This window comes from Littorina saxatilis, linkage group LG9 (genome assembly GCF_037325665.1).
Source record: "Littorina saxatilis isolate snail1 linkage group LG9, US_GU_Lsax_2.0, whole genome shotgun sequence".
Lineage (NCBI taxonomy): Eukaryota > Metazoa > Mollusca > Gastropoda > Littorinimorpha > Littorinidae > Littorina > Littorina saxatilis.
Genome location: NC_090253.1, coordinates 1808019 through 1829398, shown reverse-complemented (window position 1 = coordinate 1829398; position 21380 = coordinate 1808019). Strand labels below are relative to the sequence as shown.

The window sequence follows — 21380 nt, the reverse complement described above, 5'->3', positions numbered from 1 at the left end:
GTAAGCGTAATAGTTCTAACCAATCAAACGCGGCGTCGTAAATGCTATGGCAAAGAAACTCTCCGGTTGAATGGCGAAGATAACACAACATCACAACACATCTGCAACGTACGTGTCGTTTGGCCGTTCTGCGAGTCTTGTCCCGTTGTGGTGTTGACTGTGTCAGTGTGGTGTTTCTACTTCGGCTGCTTCAGGGACGTCAACCATGGCCACGGCACGTGCACTGCATTTTGTCTTCAAAGTTGGCAACCGAACGGAAACCGCAAAGTTTTACAGAGATGTGCTAGGAATGAAGGTATGGATCTTGGTATCTTGTGGAAATTTGCTCGCAGTTGATAAATGTGACATTAACAGACTCAGTTATTTTCCAGCATTTAACTGCTTGAAATCTATACCTATCACTATCAGAGTTATAATTGTTAACCCTTTGAACTCTTTGGCAGCATAAATTGTCATTTGTTTTGACTGAAAAAACGTCAGTTCTCCACATCGCATAAAAAGGAGGTACAGTGCCTCCCAATACCAAACATCATGTACACATAATTCAGGGAGCAGGTATGAAAATGTACTCATTTTTATATGGAAGGCATTTAACATCTTTTCAGACAGTGTTTATGCATACTCAAGGCATGGAAAGTAGACCTGTCATTGTGTCAACAAATAATAATTCATAGTAAATACACATGTTTTCTGAACCATTTTAGAAATGATGAATAGCTGATGAACACAACTTTGAACAAATATGTTAATAGTTATTCTTCATTTGTATAACTGAGTGTTCATTTCAGTTAAAAGTAAATTGTGAAAGTCATTCAATGTAGTTTTAGTTTTATGCAGCCTTCAATCACAAGCAATGCATCTGCCCCCCCCCCCCCCCCCCCTGAAATTTTTTCAAGAGGGGACCCATTCTTTTAGTCATCTGTATGGTACCCCTAAATATTTTGAGGACGTACAACACTGTGAACTTTAGATAAGGGCGCATCAGTCATTCAGTGACTTGTAAGGCCAAAAAAAAAAAAGGTCTGTTTACGGTAACATAGGCCAAAAAAATAGGGTCGGTAGGTCGGGATTTTTTTTTTTTTTCCAAAAAACCATATTTTTACGTTATTTTGCCAAAAAAACAAGATTTTTTTTTTTTTTTCCCAAATGCCAAAAAAAAGTCTAGGGTCGCGCGAAAAAACTAGGGTCGGTCGGGTTACCGTAAACAGACCTATTTTTTTTTTTTGCCTAATCAAAGACACAAGAAACATGCAGTTGATGTTGTCATTCAGTTTTTAATTGCAGTACATGTATGTGTTTCTATTTTGTCATATAACAGAACATAACCCAAGGTGTTTGCAGTATTTTTTTTATGAAAACAAAAAATGTTATAGTGCTCAATTTTTGTTTTGCTTGGAAGTTGTATTTCTCTAATTTACTCAACAACAAAAAGAAGAAGAAAAGGTCGCTAGATTTAGGTCAGCTGGGAAGTAAAGCAAACATCAGCTTTATCTGGGTTATTTTGAAATGGATTTCTATTCCAAGGTGCAGGCATGAAACACCAGTGATATTCATGATGTTTACATAAGGAACGAACTGTGAATGAACCTGGTAGAGGTTGGTACAGTTGAAACTGAGAGGATTTCACATTAACATAAGATGACTAAAATATGGTGGTTCTTGCAGTGTACGAATACAGAGTAGGACTATGATAATGAAGACTTATAACTTGTTATATATATTCTGTATTAAGTGCCTGTTAAGTGCAATAACATTAACAGCACTAGGAGTAGGAATTTTGATGATCACTGTGTCACTTGTGTAAGGGAGCACTGCGAGATATGCTGAGTCATGATCTTTTTGGTTTGACAACATCCCTAGAGAAATTTAGATGGTCACATTCATGAGATGGGGACTTTATGACTCTTTATAATGACTGAGAGGCTAAATGAAACTGCAAAATCATATTTTACGCTTCAAGAGAACAAATGTGCATGTCAAGTCACAATTACTGGACATAACTCTAATTTACACTGCAGTCATTTTTTTTTTTAATTTACCCGTGCAGGGTGTTGAGATTATACTGCAGTTAAGGAAAAAGCAACTGTGGTGATTGCAGTGTACACATTTATAGTATCTAGGTACATGTACCCTATGATAATGAAGACTCACGAGTGTAAATATTCTGTATCAGGGGCCTGTTAAGTGTAATATTTATATAGCACTAGGAACTTTAATGATGACTGTGTCACTTATGTAATTGTAAGGGAGCACACATATGCTGAGTCATGATCATTTTGTTTGATAACAATACATCCTTAGAAAATGTAGATTGCATGTTTACATTCATGACTTCATGACTGTCAGAGGCCATGAGACTGCTTTTCAGAAATTATATGCTTCAGGAGAAAAACTTTGCTTTTCAAGTCACAATTACTGGACATGCTCTAATTTTCACAGAAGTTGTTTTTCCCCCCATGCTTGGTGTTAAAATGATACTGCACTTAAATCTAGTACATATTGAATTTGTTAACTTTTTTTCAACGTATACATTTTTCTCCAGGCTGAACTTATTCTCTATTAATCAGAATCAGATAGTGATACAAATATACTATAGTGTAACTTGATTCAAAAGCGTAAAAGTAAAATATATTAATTATCAGCTTAGACATGCATGCTCTTATCTTCTCGGAACGCTGTAGGCCTTTTTAACAGGCAAGTGTGTTAAAGTACAGAAACTCATGCAAACAACCTTTGTTTGTTGTTTGGTTATAGTTTATTATCTGCCTATATTCTAGCAAATGGCGCCCCCAACAAATGGCGCCTGAGGAACAAGTGTTCAAAGGTTACTAGACTACAGCTAAGATGCTATTAATAAATGTCATTACTTGGGGCGGGGATATAGCTCAGTTGGTAGCGCGCTGGATTTGTATTCAGTTGGCCGCTGTCAGCGTGAGTTCGATCCCAGGTTCGGCGGAAATTTATTTCACAGAGTCAACTTTGTGTGCAGACTCTCTTCGGTGTCCGAACCTCCCCCCGTGTACACTACATTGGGTGTGCACGTTAAAGATCCCACGATTGACAAAAGGGTCTTTCCTGGCAAAATTGCTTAGGCACAGTTAATAATTGTCTACCTATACCCGTGTGACTTGGAATAATAGGCCGTGAAAGGTAAATATGCGCCGAAATGGCTGCATGCAATCTACTGGCCGTATAAAATTTCATCTCACACGGCATCACTGCAGAGCGCCTAGAACTGTACCCACGGAATATGCGCGATATAAGACTCATTGATTGATTGATTGATTGATACTTTTCAATCCTATTGCTGGGAAGTTCTGGTCTCTTCCGGTCTCTTCTGGTCTCTTCCGGTCTCTTCCGGTCTCTTCCGGTCCCAGTGGAAAGAAAGCAGCAACAAAATGTGCGCTACCCAAGTGTGTGAGCATTTAGGTGTACTGTGGAACAACTAACCACCCCCCATTCAAGACTTCCTCCCATTTAAGACCTTGTTTTCTCAGACTTTCTGTTCACAATCTCTGTTGATGTATCCCTATTTTAAGACTCCCCCCTTTTAAGACCTGATTTGTTCAGATTTCTGGAGGTCTTAAAAGGGGGGTTCCACTGTATTCTACCTAAACTTCTGTCGATACCGAGGTCCTTCATGTGAGGCAGCGATGACATTAATGACACTGTTTCTAAGTCATCACATAAAAGTTGAACCGCGTCTGGTCGAGTCTAGATTGAATTAACCCGCCACCCGAGGATCTATGCTATCCTCACATGTCCAGTGCTCTGGTACCTCATATTCTTCTTCTGTGTTGTGGCCAGCAACTCCCACATGCACTCAGTGGCACGAGGTGGCTTTTTTGAGTTCAGCTGTTTTTTCCCCACTGTTCGAGTCATGCATGCTCCATTTTTGAAGGATGTATCATATAGATGTTTTCATACATGTTACTATAACTCACCAAACTCGGACATGGATAACAGGATTTTTGTGTGCGTATTTAATCTTGTCGTTGTGTGTACACACACACACAGGTGAATGCATGAGCACTAGCAGGTCAGGACAGAAGTTGACCCGGGTGCATGATCAGAAACATCTCAACAGGCTTCATAAACTGCCGGGATTCTGACCCTGAACCTTCCAAATGGAAGGTCGACATCCTAACTACTAGTACCAGGCATTTGTACTAATAAGACCTCACTGTCCACCGAGCTACCGGGTCCTCTATGATTTAAAGGGGGAACAATCGTGATGCATGCTCTCCCAGTACTGGGCAACTGGCTTTCATCTTTATGCAAGGGCTTATAGTAGTAAGCTATTGGCTGAGAGGGATTTAGCGAGGTCAAGTTGACTTCACCAGGATTTAGATTACATCGACAGTTCAAGTGTTCTAGGTGGAGGTGAAGATATCTTGTCCCCATTTTCTGTTTTTTACAGTGCATGTCAACAAAGAGTGCATTAAAGTAACTGGGCCTGAATCCATAACAATCTTTCATTGGTATGAGACCAAGGTTCAGTGCATAGATAAGTACATTAATTTGTGTCATTAATAAAATGTCTTTTTTTTTAATGAAGTTAAAATTAACAGTAAGCTTGAATAAAACCAGAGATGCCAACATGAGTGTGGCGTATTGTCAGACTTAAATACTTCAGCATGCTTAAACAATTTAGTGTCGTTATTCAACCAAAGTAAGGATTCAGAGCAGGGATGTATTTTGCGTCTTGTACACAAGTAATAAGCACAGGGCAAGCACTATTGCATGCATCAAACAGAATCCAGTCACTATGACTTGGTCACACCAAACTCAAACTGAGGCCAGGCTGGTTGGCTCAGTCACTGACACTGGACTTGTTATCCGCAGGTCAAGGGTTAGAATCAGGGCTGGGACGAACACAGGTCAATTTTAAGGGCAAACCCAAAGACCCTTAATACCTCACACTTGCACCCCAGTGCGTCACCACTGTGACACATAAAACTAGACCTGGGTCATTTGGCCATAAGTGCAGGTGGCTGAATTCACCTTATACACAGGCACACACCTGGGTTATCACAACTCTAATCACAAGGCTGCTGAGGTGTCAGCTGATGGGACTTGAGTCAAGTAATGAAAAGGAAAAGGGGAAAAAAGAGGTTGAATAAACTTAGCTTTATTTTGACATGAAAACCTGTCAGATGGGTTATACATTTTATGGCATGAGACTGAAAACACAGACCATTATTTTTCTTTGTCACACGGCACAGTGACATACCTAGAGTTTCCAGTTAAGGGGGACACTGGTCAGTTAGTGCTTGCACAGTGGTACAGTGGTACCTGTGATGAAAAGACGCACTGATTTACCAGGCCAAATGTGTCCAAGCTTTGCCGGGCGGCCTAGTGTGATGACAGGTATATTTTGGTCCTGTATAATGATAATACAAAGGGTCCGTTAAAGCAGAAATTGTCCTTTGTTGGGAGGTGTCTTGTTTACTGTCATCAGATGGGCTTTGTTGGGAGGTGTCTTGTTTACTGTCTCATCAGATGGGCTTTGTTGGGAGGTGTCTTGTTTACTGTCTCATCAGATGGGCTTTGTTGGGAGGTGTCTTGTTTACCGTCTCATCAGATAGGCTTTGTTGGGAGGTGTCTTGTTTACTGTCTCATCAGATGGGCTTTGTTGGGAGGTGTCTTGTTTACTGTCTCATCAGATGGGCTTTGTTGGGAGGTGTCTTGTTTACTGTCTCATCAGATGGGCTTTGTTGGGAGGTGTCTGTTTACCGTCTCATCAGATGGGCTTTGTTGGGAGCTAGGTGTCTTGTTTACTGTCTCATCAGATGGGCTTTGTTGGGAGGTGTCTTGTTTACTGTCTCATCAGATGGGCTTTGTTGGGAGGTGTCTTGTTTACCGTCTCATCAGATAGGCTTTGTTGGGAGGTGTCTTGTTTACTGTCTCATCAGATGGGCTTTGTTGGGAGGTGTCTTGTTTACTGTCTCATCAGATGGGCTTTGTTGAGAGGTGTCTTGTTTACTGTCTCATCAGATGGGCTTTGTTGGGAGGTGTCTGTTTACCGTCTCAACAGATGGGCTTTGTTGGGAGGTGTCTTGTTTACTGTCTCATCAGATGGGCTTTGTTGAGAGGTGTCTTGTTTACTGTCTCATCAGATGGGCTTTGTTGGGAGGTGTCTGTTTACCGTCTCAACAGATGGGCTTTGTTGGGAGGTGTCTTGTTTACTGTCTCATCAGATGGGCTTTGTTGGGAGGTGTCTTGTTTACTGTCTCATCAGATGGGTTTTGTTGGGAGGTGTCTGTTTACCGTCTCAACAGATGGGCTTTGTTGGGAGCTAGGTGTCTTGTTTACTGTCTCATCAGATGGGCTTTGTTGGGAGGTGTCTGTTTACCGTCTCAACAGATGGGCTTTGTTGGGAGGTGTCTTGTTTACTGTCTCATCAGATGGGCTTTGTTGGGAGGTGTCTGTTTACCGTCTCATCAGATAGGCTTTGTTGGGAGGTGTCTTGTTTACTGTCTCATCAGATGGGCTTTGTTGAGAGGTGTCTTGTTTACTGTCTCATCAGATGGGCTTTGTTGGGAGGTGTCTTGTTTACTGTCTCATCAGATGGGCTTTGCAGCTCAGGTATCACTGCACTGTATACTATTTACTCATAAGGAAAATGCAAGTGCCTGTACATGAGATTATCATATATTACTGCTTTTTAGGTCATACATTGTACTAGATACCCAACCTAGTGTGTGTTAACACCTCAGTAGGTCAGTGTATAAGGTACATAATATAAGGCCTGGCGACTATAGGTGCATGATCATAAGGGTTTGTCAAATACAGCAGATGTTATGTCATCATGTGAGTGGAAGAAGTGTGCCTGTCACTTACATGACTCAATTCAGTGAGAATTTTTAGATTAATTCTTAAAATAGAGGTTTCACTGTGCCATCATTTTGGCCAACAGATGATCACTAATGTGCAAGCAGTAACTATCATAGCCTTTAACTTAACAAGTTTCAGGATACTGATCATGACCTGTGTGTTACACTTTAGTGGGGACATGTCGGCTACACAGTTTTTGTTAGTTTTTTTTTGTTGGGGGGGGGGGGTCAGAGACTGGGGGTCAAGACTGACTTACACTACTCGTTTTGTTGAACGTCTTCACAGGCCTCTAATCATAATGGACATTTAAACTGGTGGTACACTGACAGGGGTTTGAGGGCTATATACCACCTAAGCCTCTGCACATATGTACATATATATATCTCCACTGCACCCCCTCGTGTCGATCACCACTGCAGGCTTAAGTTTTATCACGACTCATTCATGTGGTTGGTTATAAGTGGTCCATGACATTGTCATGCACGCTAGTGGTGTAATACTTTGACGCTCAGCTCGGAGGGAGTTTTCATTATGAAAGAGTTATTGACCGGTGTGGGAGAGCAGTTTTTAACGAAACTTTGTGGTGTCAGTCTGAACCATGTCTGTAACATCTGTGTCAGTGTTGGGACAACTGAAATTTGATCAATTTTGCAGTTATTTAAATACTGTGGGAACAAACACACACACACACACACACACACACGCACGCACACACACACACACACACACACACACACACACACACACACACACACACACACACACACACACACACACACACACACACACACACACACACACACACAATACTGTACACCCCCTTTGTAAAGACCCCCTAAATTCCCCTTTGAACGCAGGCCTTGCTTTCTCAGATTGTGTCTTCATATCTCTTTAAATAAACGAATTTTCGCTTATGGAAGCTTCATCAGGAAAAACAAGAACACAAAAGACAACAAAAAGCAGACGCAACACGGAACGAACAAGGTTTGTCTTTTGTGTTCTTGTTTTTCCTGATGAAGCTTCCATAAGCGAAAATTCGTACCGTCTTGTCTCGTTCTTGTATTGGTGAGTACAGTATTCCTTTGTTTTTTAACTTTGTTCATCTTACCACAGTCACTTCGTTGTTTAGATTTCCATGTTAAGACATTATCTTCATTTCAAGACCTGATTATTTCAGAATTTTGTGGACACAATTGATACACAGACCTGTTTACCCTTACGATTTTGGTGTAATTTATTACGATTTTCTGCAAAAAATACGCCATTCCGCTATCCGTGTCAAGACTACGATTTTCATAAATAATTAATTCACATGTTTAGCATTGTGTTTTTCAATGGCAAAATGGGGTGAAAAAGCACAGGACTGACCAGAGATCATGTCTGTCTGATGAGACGCTGGAGAGCCTTCTAGTGGTGTTGTCTCGCCCTCACTCATTCGGCAAGCGCAAGTACAGTAGAGAAGCGTTTGACACACTGACTGACACTGAAAAAGGCCTACTACGAGCAAAAGAAAAAGAATCAGTGATGCATGTGCTTTTGATGTGATCTTCTTTGAAATTATGATGACTACAAAAACTGATATGTTTTGTTTGTGAATGATGGATATATGTGCATGATTGCGTTTCGCAGACACATGCAGTTGTCATGTGCGTTGTAATTGGCGACGAATGCTGGATGATTACTATTTTTGTGCCAGGATTACTATATTTGGGGCTGAGCATTACTCCAAAACACTTATGGGGGTAAACAGGTCTGGATACATGTAATGCAGACTGGTACCTGTGATGTTTTGCAGTTCCTGCGGCATGAAGAGTTTGACGAAGGATGTAAAGCTGCCTGCAATGGGTATGTTCAGAATATAATACATGTATGATGCAATGTAAACTTTTAATTTGTTACCCCCGTGTAGACTTTTCACATTATCAAATAGTTTTGCAACAGGGAAGATTAGTGTGTTTTGAAATCAAACCCTAATGTTCAGGGATTTTTAGTTAACCCTTATTGTTGCATCTCAGGCCAGTGACATCACTTTATTTATTTGTCAGATGAAAAAAATGCTTTTTTGTTTTCATCTTAATCAATCTATTAAGGAAACAACAACAAGCAATTCAATTCTGGTTCATAAGATACAACTGTATTCATATATCAGTCAAACTGGTACTAAGATTTTGGTGGTGTTGTTTTTTGGGTTATTTAGGGGGGTGGTATATGAGGCTGCAGGGGGGGGGGGGGGGGGGGTGGATGACTTGCATTTACTGGCATGAAGCTCAAAAGACTCAAGAGTTATTTTCCAACATACAATGTAGTTCTCTTTGAACCTAGGCAGACGGTAAGGCCTAAAAAAAAAATAGGTGTGGTTACGGTAACCCGACCTACCCTATTTTTAGGGGCCGATCCTATAACTTTTTATTACATTTGTCAAAAAAAAAAAAAAAAAAAAAAAAACCGAGTACAAAAAACGCAATGAAAGCGAAAGCGCCCGTGTCGCACACTTATTTCCCTGTCAAGTAGGTTTAATTTGTACACATTAGAAAAAAAAGTTTAAAAAAAAAAAAAAGTGATTGCCTACCTACCTACCCTATTTTTTTTTGCTATGTTACCGTAACCACACCTATTTTTTTTTTGGCCTAATATTAGTTGTGGTACTAGTTAGTAGAAAGCCTTGGTGATCTAAAGTGTCCACATTATTTAGTTCTAGTTGTTATGCTTGGGTATCACACGGTGCACTGTAATATTACCCATTTCATTATCTTTGGTATCACACGGTGCACTGTAATATTACCCATTTCATTATCTTTGGTATCACACGGTGCACTGTAATATTACCCATTTCATTATCTTTGGAAAAGCTATACAAAGGTAGACTGAGGTTAAAGGTTAAGGTTAATTTTACCAAACACAGAATATGTCAGTCTATATGTACATAAATATTATCCTGAACTTGGATACATGTTCACGTGGGAGTGTTTACCTAGTATTTACTGCAGTGGGAAAACAGCTAGTCCTATAGTTGGGCATTGTCACCGTACAAAACTGGAATACATGAATCAATCAATCAATCAATGAGTCTTATATCGCGCATATTCCGTGGGTACAGTTCTAGGCGCTCTGCAGTGATGCCGTGTGAGATGAAATTTTATACGGCCAGTAGATTGCAGCCATTTCGGCGCATATTTACCTTTCACGGCCTATTATTCCAAGTCACACGGGTATAGGTAGACAATTATTAACTGTGCCTAAGCAATTTTGCCAGGAAAGACCCTTTTGTCAATCGTGGGATCTTTAACGTGCACACCCAATGTAGTGTACACGGGGGGAGGGTTCGGACACCGAAGAGAGTCTGCACACAAAGTTGACTCTGAAATAAATTTCCGCCGAACCTGGGATCGAACTCACGCTGACAGCGGCCAACTGAATACAAATCCAGCGCGCTACCAACTGAGCTATATCCCCGCCCCATGAAGAGAATTATAATAGGAACAAGAGATTGCAGGTGAGAATAAGATAACAATGAAATGTGCTGACCAAAAACACAAACAACATTTGGATTGGTCAGTACATTTTATACGTTATTTTGTTCTGGAAAAATATGTAGCACATTTTATTTATTATTATTTTCATTTGTTATTCTTTATTGCAGTCCATATGATGGTAAATGGAGCAAATCCATGGTGGGATATGGCCCAGAAGACAATCACTTTGTCATTGAACTGACCTACAACTACGGCATTGGTTCCTACCGTCTTGGTGATGATTTCAGAGTAAGTTTTTGCTTAGGAGTGCAGTCGTCTTTGTAGCTTGAGCTATTGAAATATAACAGCCTTTCGGCTACTTAGTTACTGTAAACTGAAGTTTGAAGTCCAAATCACATCCGGATTGAAAAATGGAAACTTCAGGACATTTAACCTTCTAGAGAATTGTGTATCTTATATTTGAGTCTTTCGTGTTTTAGACATTGATGCATTTAATAGTTTTAACGAGTTGCCTTTTGTTTTATCATTCTGGTGTTTATCTAGATGTGCTGTGTATCTTATAAGAAGTTCTTAAAAGTTCGAAGTTATTTTAGCATATAGGTTTTTTTTATGGTCTTAACAGTTAAACATGTATTACGTTATTAAGATTCATGCTTTGTTAGCACTAAGCAGTTGTTTTAATCAGTCTGGTTTTCTCTTGTTTTCATCTTATGAACATTCTAAATGTTAGACTAACTTATTGTCTTGTACAGAATAACAACTGTGTGAATGGTGCTATACTGAATGAAAGAGTGTGACATGAAGTTCTTGTACATCATTGTAAAGAGTGTGAATGACGTTTTAGTTTAGATGTCAAGCGCTTAGAGCAAGCCTTATTTTAACGAAAGTTTTTGATTTAGCGCTATATAAATGTTATTATTATTATTATTAACCTGCCTTATTTTTAACCCAATTAAGGAGTTAGAAGTTGCTGTTTAGATGTGAGTGTGTATTTGTGTGTGTGTACATTAGGGTGAGTGTGTATTTGTGCAAGGGCGGATCTGGGGGGGGGGTTACACGGGTTACGTAACCCCCCCACCCCCCAAAAAAGAGGTAATTTATTGGCTCAGGATGCACCAGATAGCTCTATTTTGCTTCTTTGGATAAAAAAAATTTTCGGGGGGGCATGCCCCCGGACCCCCCTAGAGGCTTAGGCGCCTTCGGCGCCGTCAACTTGTATCTTCGCAGTCATTTTGTAACCCCCCCCTCCAAAGTGAATTGATCCGCCCTTGTTGTGTGTGTACATTAGGGTGAGTGTGTATTTGTGTGTGTGTACATTAGGGTGTGTGTGTATGTGCAGACCTGGGAACCCATACGATTTTGCCGTGTTTTGTAGGCATGATTGTCTACAATACGATCACTACGGTCCGTGGAGAAAAAAAACAAAACAAGAAAAGTTCCTAGACTACTTTTCATCACAAGCGCATCTCGAAGCCAATCCAGTATTTTGACACATGGTAACAGTTTTTGTCAGTAAATATTGAGAGAAGCATTTGTTTTAAATGTTTTGGTAAACTTAAGTAACGGTGCAACGGATGCGTGGGAAGCATGTTTGAATCATGGATGTTCAAATACAGTGTGGAGTATGCTCATTTTTCTGAAGATACACCAGGTTTGTTGGAGAATACTCCAAGTGCAAAACTGGGGTTCCCGAGGTCTGTGTGTGCATTGGTTAAAAAGGATTTTTATCTCTGAAATCAGTGCCCATAAGGAAGTTACTCATCAACAATGCTTCAATGTCATGGTCAATGTTTTGAATGCAGGGTATCACCATCAGCTCATCAGAAGTTCTGGAGAGAGCAAAAAAGGCCAACTATCCTGTGACAGAGGAGAACGGCGTCTCTGTGCTTCAGTCCCCTGATGGCTACAAGTTCTTTGTGGCGCCAGAGAAAGTGTCTGGGGGTATGTATTTGCCAACCGTTCCAGACGTGTTTTGTGTACGAGAGTGTTTTAAACATTTAACATAGACCATAAAACAAATTTTTTAGTGTATTTATTTTGATCAAACATTTGTTATTGTTGTAATGCTGTGGTTAAACATGTATCTGTGTTGATGATAGTTGTTTTTTTGTATTATGTTTGTGAGTGGGTCATGCTGTGAAAAAAACCCAATTTGGGTTATAAAATGTTGCCTTAAGTAACCGCTCGCTTACATTCGATTTGACTGGGCGAAATCCCTTTCTAAAATCCCAGCAATTAAGTGTTGCATAAAAATGTGAAAGAAAACATGTTGGTTCAAAAGAGCTATTGTGAGTGAAAAGAATAACACTACTTTTAATTTTGCAGATCCTGTTCAGAAAGTGTCTTTGTCCTGTTCAAACCTCTCCAAATCTATTGGTAAGTATCCTATCATTAACAGTAAGTAAAGCGTCAGTCAGCTAAATGAAAATGAAAATGGATACAAAAATATGTGCAGCTTGAATGAACACACTTGAGGTATGTGACAGGGGAGGCTACCGCTCCTTTCACAGCAGACTCTGCACCCGAGTTGTTGGCCTTTAAAAGTCAACACCAGTGGATTTTAGAATTCTGTTTGTGATGGGGTCTGGTGGTTTCCGATTGTCTGTATGTTCATGGAAACCTTCGGGTTTGCATAACAGTTTTTATAGGGCTAAGAAATTAGCCCTAACATTTTCAATCCTGTTTGATTGCACTTCGCTTCCCGAGGTGATCGTAGTGTTTCGGCACACGGTTACAGGTAGTAAAAGGAACAATTGGAGAGTAGAATTAAAGCAGAGAGAAGAGATTCTACTAAAACTTTTGGTGGGTTCAAAAGATAACCGCACGTATAAATCTTGAGGTTCGATCTACAGTTCCATTTGTACATAAACATCGTCTGTAAACTGAAATAACTAAAATTTCAGAATGTCACCATGAATGGGTTTTAATGGAATGGGCAATTTTGAACGTGAACACTGTTGACATCATCCATTTTTGAGTCACTTGAGAAAAAGTGACTCTATGTAATCGGTCAGTGTTAGTCTGTCCGGCCGGCCGGCCGGCCGGCCGTCTGGCCAGCCGGCCGTCCGTAGACACCACCTTAACGTTGGACTTTTCTCGGAAACTATCAAAGCGATCGGGCTCATATTTTGTTTAGTCGTGACCTCCAATGACCTCTCCACTTTAACGATGGTTTCGTTGACCTTTGACCTTTTTCAAGGTCACAGGTCAGCGTCAAAGGAAAAATTAGACATTTTATATCTTTTCTCGGAAACTATCAAAGCGATCGGGCTCATATTTTGTTTAGTCGTGACCTCCAATGACCTCTACACTTTAACGATGGTTTCGTTGACCTTTGACCTTTTTCAAGGTCACAGGTCAGCGTCAAAGGAAAAATTAGACATTTTATATCTTTGACAAAGTTCATCGGATGTGATTGAAACTTTGTAGGATTATTCTTTACATCAAAGTATTTACATCTGTAGCCTTTTACGAACGTTATCAGAAAAACAAGGGAGATAACTAGCCTTTTCTGTTCGGCAACACACAACTTAACGTTGGGCTTTTCTCGGAAACTATAAAAGTGACCGGGCTCAAATTTTATGTGAACGTGACTCATTGTGTTGTGAATACCAATTTCTTCCTGTCCATCTGATGCCTCATATAATATTCAGAACTGCGAAAGTGACTCGATCGAGCGTTTGCTCTTCTTGTTACTCATTAATACAGTGACTTGCAGCTTTGTGTGCGATTTCTGATTGTTAAATCTAATTTGTCCTGATTTATGTTCTTGGAAATATTTCATTTAAAAGCAGTTTGTATGTAGCGATATATAATGGCATACAATCACCTGGTATTCTGTTGTTGTTTTTTCCAGTAGATCTCAATCTTTTACAGCTGTGCAAAGCTATGTGTGTATTGGTAATGCAAGTTATTGCCGATATTTTGCAGAATACTGGAACAAACTGTGTGGGATGGATGTGTTCTCTAAAGAAGACAAAACTGCCTTGCTTGGGTTTGGGAATGATCAGGTAGGTTGATAACATGTTCATTGTGTCAGCCGTATTGGATGTTCTGTCATGTGGGGGTAGGATAAGGGGTAGCAAGACAAGGAAGTTGCAGGATAAGATGTAGCTCTGTTTTCTCGTGCCTGAACAGTGGAATCCTCCCTTTTAAGACCTCCAGAAATCTGAGAAAATCGGGTCTTAAAAAGGAGGGAGTCTTAAAACGGGGGTAATTTTACAGAGGTTATGAACAGAAAGTCTGAGAAAACAAGGTCTTAAAAAGGAGGGAGTCTTAAAACGGGGGTAATTTTACAGAGGTTATGAACAGAAAGTCTGAGAAAACAAGGTCTTAAAAAGGAGGGAGTCTTAAAACGGGGGTAATTTTACAGAGGTTATGAACAGAAAGTCTGAGAAAACAAGGTCTTAAAAAGGAGGGAGTCTTAAAACGGGGGTAATTTTACAGAGGTTATGAACAGAAAGTCTGAGAAAACAAGGTCTTAAAAAGGAGGGAGTCTTAAAACGGGGGTAATTTTACAGAGGTTATGAACAGAAAGTCTGAGAAAACAAGGTCTTAAAAAGGAGGGAGTCTTAAAACGGGGGTAATTTTACAGAGGTTATGAACAGAAAGTCTGAGAAAACAAGGTCTTAAAAAGGAGGGAGTCTTAAAACGGGGGTAATTTTACAGAGGTTATGAACAGAAAGTCTGAGAAAACAAGGTCTTAAAAAGGAGGGAGTCTTAAAACGGGGGTAATTTTACAGAGGTTATGAACAGAAAGTCTGAGAAAACAAGGTCTTAAAAAGGAGGGAGTCTTAAAACGGGGGTAATTTTACAGAGGTTATGAACAGAAAGTCTGAGAAAACAAGGTCTTAAAAAGGAGGGAGTCTTAAAACGGGGGTAACTTTACAGAGGTTATGAACAGAAAGTCTGAGAAAACAAGGTCTTAAAAAGGAGGGAGTCTTAAAACGGGGGTAATTTTACAGAGGTTATGAACAGAAAGTCTGAGAAAACAAGGTCTTAAAAAGGAGGGAGTCTTAAAACGGGGGTAATTTTACAGAGGTTATGAACAGAAAGTCTGAGAAAACAAGGTCTTAAAAAGGAGGGAGTCTTAAAACGGGGGTAATTTTACAGAGGTTATGAACAGAAAGTCTGAGAAAACAAGGTCTTAAAAAGGAGGGAGTCTTAAAACGGGGGGTAATTTTACAGAGGTTATGAACAGAAAGTCTGAGAAAACAAGGTCTTAAAAAGGAGGGAGTCTTAAAACGGGGGTAATTTTACAGAGGTTATGAACAGAAAGTCTGAGAAAACAAGGTCTTAAAAAGGAGGGAGTCTTAAAACGGGGGTAATTTTACAGAGGTTATGAACAGAAAGTCTGAGAAAACAAGGTCTTAAAAAGGAGGGAGTCTTAAAACGGGGGTAATTTTACAGAGGTTATGAACAGAAAGTCTGAGAAAACAAGGTCATAAAAAGGAGGGAGTCTTAAAACGGGGGTAATTTTACAGAGGTTATGAACAGAAAGTCTGAGAAAACAAGGTCATAAAAAGGAGGGAGTCTTAAAACGGGGGTAATTTTACAGAGGTTATGAACAGAAAGTCTGAGAAAACAAGGTCATAAAAAGGAGGGAGTCTTAAAACGGGGGTAATTTTACAGAGGTTATGAACAGAAAGTCTGAGAAAACAAGGTCATAAAAAGGAGGGAGTCTTAAAACGGGGGTAATTTTACAGAGGTTATGAACAGAAAGTCTGAGAAAACAAGGTCATAAAAAGGAGGGAGTCTTAAAACGGGGGTAATTTTACAGAGGTTATGAACAGAAAGTCTGAGAAAACAAGGTCATAAAAAGGAGGGAGTCTTAAAACGGGGGTAATTTTACAGAGGTTATGAACAGAAAGTCTGAGAAAACAAGGTCATAAAAAGGAGGGAGTCTTAAAACGGGGGTAATTTTACAGAGGTTATGAACAGAAAGTCTGAGAAAACAAGGTCATAAAAAGGAGGGAGTCTTAAAACGGGGGTAATTTTACAGAGGTTATGAACAGAAAGTCTGAGAAAACAAGGTCATAAAAAGGAGGGAGTCTTAAAACGGGGGTAATTTTACAGAGGTTATGAACAGAAAGTCTGAGAAAACAAGGTCATAAAAAGGAGGGAGTCTTAAAACGGGGGTAATTTTACAGAGGTTATGAACAGAAAGTCTGAGAAAACAAGGTCATAAAAAGGAGGGAGTCTTAAAACGGGGGTAATTTTACAGAGGTTATGAACAGAAAGTCTGAGAAAACAAGGTCATAAAAAGGAGGGAGTCTTAAAACGGGGGTAATTTTACAGAGGTTATGAACAGAAAGTCTGAGAAAACAAGGTCATAAAAAGGAGGGAGTCTTAAAACGGGGGTAATTTTACAGAGGTTATGAACAGAAAGTCTGAGAAAACAAGGTCATAAAAAGGAGGGAGTCTTAAAACGGGGGTAATTTTACAGAGGTTATGAACAGAAAGTCTGAGAAAACAAGGTCATAAAAAGGAGGGAGTCTTAAAACGGGGGTAATTTTACAGAGGTTATGAACAGAAAGTCTGAGAAAACAAGGTCATAAAAAGGAGGGAGTCTTAAAACGGGGGTAATTTTACAGAGGTTATGAACAGAAAGTCTGAGAAAACAAGGTCTTAAAAAGGAGGGAGTCTTAAAACGGGGGTAATTTTACAGAGGTTATGAACAGAAAGTCTGAGAAAACAAGGTCTTAAAAAGGAGGGAGTCTTAAAACGGGGGTAATTTTACAGAGGTTATGAACAGAAAGTCTGAGAAAACAAGGTCTTAAAAAGGAGGGAGTCTTAAAACGGGGGTAATTTTACAGAGGTTATGAACAGAAAGTCTGAGAAAACAAGGTCATAAAAAGGAGGGAGTCTTAAAACGGGGGTAATTTTACAGAGGTTATGAACAGAAAGTCTGAGAAAACAAGGTCATAAAAAGGAGGGAGTCTTAAAACGGGGGTAATTTTACAGAGGTTATGAACAGAAAGTCTGAGAAAACAAGGTCATAAAAAGGAGGGAGTCTTAAAACGGGGGTAATTTTACAGAGGTTATGAACAGAAAGTCTGAGAAAACAAGGTCATAAAAAGGAGGGAGTCTTAAAACGGGGGTAATTTTACAGAGGTTATGAACAGAAAGTCTGAGAAAACAAGGTCATAAAAAGGAGGGAGTCTTAAAACGGGGGTAATTTTACAGAGGTTATGAACAGAAAGTCTGAGAAAACAAGGTCATAAAAAGGAGGGAGTCTTAAAACGGGGGTAATTTTACAGAGGTTATGAACAGAAAGTCTGAGAAAACAAGGTCATAAAAAGGAGGGAGTCTTAAAACGGGGGTAATTTTACAGAGGTTATGAACAGAAAGTCTGAGAAAACAAGGTCATAAAAAGGAGGGAGTCTTAAAACGGGGGTAATTTTACAGAGGTTATGAACAGAAAGTCTGAGAAAACAAGGTCATAAAAAGGAGGGAGTCTTAAAACGGGGGTAATTTTACAGAGGTTATGAACAGAAAGTCTGAGAAAACAAGGTCATAAAAAGGAGGGAGTCTTAAAACGGGGGTAATTTTACAGAGGTTATGAACAGAAAGTCTGAGAAAACAAGGTCATAAAAAGGAGGGAGTCTTAAAACGGGGGTAATTTTACAGAGGTTATGAACAGAAAGTCTGAGAAAACAAGGTCATAAAAAGGAGGGAGTCTTAAAACGGGGGTAATTTTACAGAGGTTATGAACAGAAAGTCTGAGAAAACAAGGTCTTAAAAAGGAGGGAGTCTTAAAACGGGGGTAATTTTACAGAGGTTATGAACAGAAAGTCTGAGAAAACAAGGTCTTAAAAAGGAGGGAGTCTTAAAACGGGGGTAATTTTACAGAGGTTATGAACAGAAAGTCTGAGAAAACAAGGTCTTAAAAAGGAGGGAGTCTTAAAACGGGGGTAATTTTACAGAGGTTATGAACAGAAAGTCTGAGAAAACAAGGTCATAAAAAGGAGGGAGTCTTAAAACGGGGGTAATTTTACAGAGGTTATGAACAGAAAGTCTGAGAAAACAAGGTCATAAAAAGGAGGGAGTCTTAAAACGGGGGTAATTTTACAGAGGTTATGAACAGAAAGTCTGAGAAAACAAGGTCATAAAAAGGAGGGAGTCTTAAAACGGGGGTAATTTTACAGAGGTTATGAACAGAAAGTCTGAGAAAACAAGGTCATAAAAAGGAGGGAGTCTTAAAACGGGGGTAATTTTACAGAGGTTATGAACAGAAAGTCTGAGAAAACAAGGTCATAAAAAGGAGGGAGTCTTAAAACGGGGGTAATTTTACAGAGGTTATGAACAGAAAGTCTGAGAAAACAAGGTCATAAAAAGGAGGGAGTCTTAAAACGGGGGTAATTTTACAGAGGTTATGAACAGAAAGTCTGAGAAAACAAGGTCATAAAAGGGAGGGAGTCTTAAAACGGGGGTAATTTTACAGAGGTTATGAACAGAAAGTCTGAGAAAACAAGGTCATAAAAAGGAGGGAGTCTTAAAACGGGGGTAATTTTACAGAGGTTATGAACAGAAAGTCTGAGAAAACAAGGTCATAAAAAGGAGGGAGTCTTAAAACGGGGGTAATTTTACAGAGGTTATGAACAGAAAGTCTGAGAAAACAAGGTCATAAAAAGGAGGGAGTCTTAAAACGGGGGTAATTTTACAGAGGTTATGAACAGAAAGTCTGAGAAAACAAGGTCTTAAAAAGGAGGGAGTCTTAAAACGGGGGTAATTTTACAGAGGTTATGAACAGAAAGTCTGAGAAAACAAGGTCATAAAAAGGAGGGAGTCTTAAAACGGGGGTAATTTTACAGAGGTTATGAACAGAAAGTCTGAGAAAACAAGGTCATAAAAAGGAGGGAGTCTTAAAACGGGGGTAATTTTACAGAGGTTATGAACAGAAAGTCTGAGAAAACAAGGTCTTAAAAAGGAGGGAGTCTTAAAACGGGGGTAATTTTACAGAGGTTATGAACAGAAAGTCTGAGAAAACAAGGTCTTAAAAAGGAGGGAGTCTTAAAATGGGGGTCATTTTACAGAGGTTATGAACAGAAAGTCTGAGAAAACAAGGTCTTAAAAAGGAGGGAGTCTTAAAACGGGGGTAATTTTACAGAGGTTATGAACAGAAAGTCTGAGAAAACAAGGTCTTAAAAAGGAGGGAGTCTTAAAACGGGGGGTCTTGAAAGGGGGGTTCCACTGTACTACATCCGATGCTGCTGGCAACGCTAAATTTATCTCTGTGGCCTTCTACTTCAGTAAGGTTTTGTCTCCTGGAGACGGATGTTTTCCTTTAAAGACAGAATGGAATCAGGGGAAAGGATGCATTGCAATTAATCACAGACATTTCTGTGGGTGTTAGGCAGATAGGTAAAAAAAACACACCATAATTTCAAACTGTCACTTTGGTTTTTTTGTTTGTTTGAAGCTCATGTGCACATTTTCGGTCATGATCCAGGTACTGTTATATTATTACCTTTACTAGGAGAATATTGGCTTTACTTGGAGTCTGATTGGTACTTGTGCCATAGGGTGGTCATTCAATTGACGGTTTAAGCCGTTACCTAAACTTTAGAATGCTTTCAGGCTTTTGTTTACAATAGACGATTTTTGAAAATAACTCTGTCAGTACATCTATTGTCAGTACATCTATTGTCAGTACATCTATTGTCAGTACATCTGTTCTGTGTGGGTAGAGAACGTTAGTTTCGGAAAACGTCTATTTCACAACCTCATGTTTGCTAATACACAATTAAGTGTGCGTGTTTATTCTTCAGTGCAAGTTGGAGTTGGTTGATATTGGACAAGAGGTCGACCATGCGACAGCTTCTGGGAGGGTTGCTTTCGCTTGCCCCAGGAAACAGGTATTCCAATTATGATTTATCACAATAATTATAAAGAAGGCAAATCTATAGCGCTTCCCACAGAATCAGTCTGTGCTCTCTATGCTTTGTAATATAACCTTATAATAATATATATTGTTTTTTTAATCTCAAAACAGAAATTACATTGTGGCTGAACAATCACACATTCAGCCACCGGAGTCACCACTTGTGCAGTGCCCCCACAATATTGAATAACAATAGGCTAGTCTAACATAATGACATAGAAGTTTCTAGCACAAGAATACAACATCTGCTTCACAGCATAATATTATCATTTATAATTTTCATTATTCAACACGCAACAGCTGCAGGGTGCTTTACTTTATTAGCTAAATTACACCAAAATTATTTGGTACAAGAAATATCAATTGTTGCTGTAAAATAGAATGTTAATTTTTATACAGGCAATAAATTATTCTCTTTTGATGTTGTCGATAAAGTTTGTTTGAGTTTTCCAGCTCTGCATTATTTGGCGGAATGAGTGCACGTGTGTCATATTTACAACAACATTCCCAATAAAAAAAAATGTGCTGTTTCGGTGTGGGAGGAGAACACTGTTGTAAAACAGCTTTCGTTGCTGAGGTTACCTCAATACCTGTCATACTAACCATCAATGCTGATTAAAAAACAATTCTTAGTCTACCTTAGCAGGCACATGAGCAGGTACCTCATGGCACATGAATCATGATGTTATGAATAATACTCAGACATGAATCATGATTTTATGAATAATACTCAGACCTGTCATGATGTTATGAATAATACTCAGACATGAATCATGATTTTATGAATAATACTCAGACCTGTCATGATGTTATGAATAATACTCAGACATGAATCATGATTTTATGAATAATACTCAGACCTGTCATGATGTTATGAATAATACTCAGACATGAATCATGATTTTATGAATAATACTCAGACCTGTCATGATGTTATGAATAATACTCAGACATGAATCATGATTTTATGAATAATACTCAGACATGAATCATGATTTTATGAATAATACTCAGACCTGTCATGATGTTATGAATAATACTCAGACCTGTCATGATGTTGTGAATAATACTCGGACCTGTCATGATGTTATGAATAATACTCAGACCTGTCATGATGTTATGAATAATACTCGGACCTGTCATGATGTTATGAATAATACTCAGACCTGTCATGATGTTATGAATAA

General features: G+C 39.2%; 1 protein-coding gene across 1 annotated transcript in view; it reads left to right on the top strand.

Moving 5' to 3' along the window:
* Nucleotides 1-95: 95 nt before the first annotated feature.
* Nucleotides 96-21380, top strand: part of LOC138975050 (glyoxalase domain-containing protein 4-like) — a 23842-nt gene continuing 2557 nt past the window's right edge. The window contains exons 1-7 of the mRNA XM_070347701.1: nt 96-295; nt 8633-8682; nt 10478-10598; nt 12113-12251; nt 12636-12686; nt 14241-14320; nt 20081-20167. Coding sequence (XP_070203802.1) covers nt 206-295; nt 8633-8682; nt 10478-10598; nt 12113-12251; nt 12636-12686; nt 14241-14320; nt 20081-20167 — 618 coding nt within the window. The 5' untranslated portion in view covers nt 96-205. The remainder of the gene's footprint in view (nt 296-8632; nt 8683-10477; nt 10599-12112; nt 12252-12635; nt 12687-14240; nt 14321-20080; nt 20168-21380) is intronic.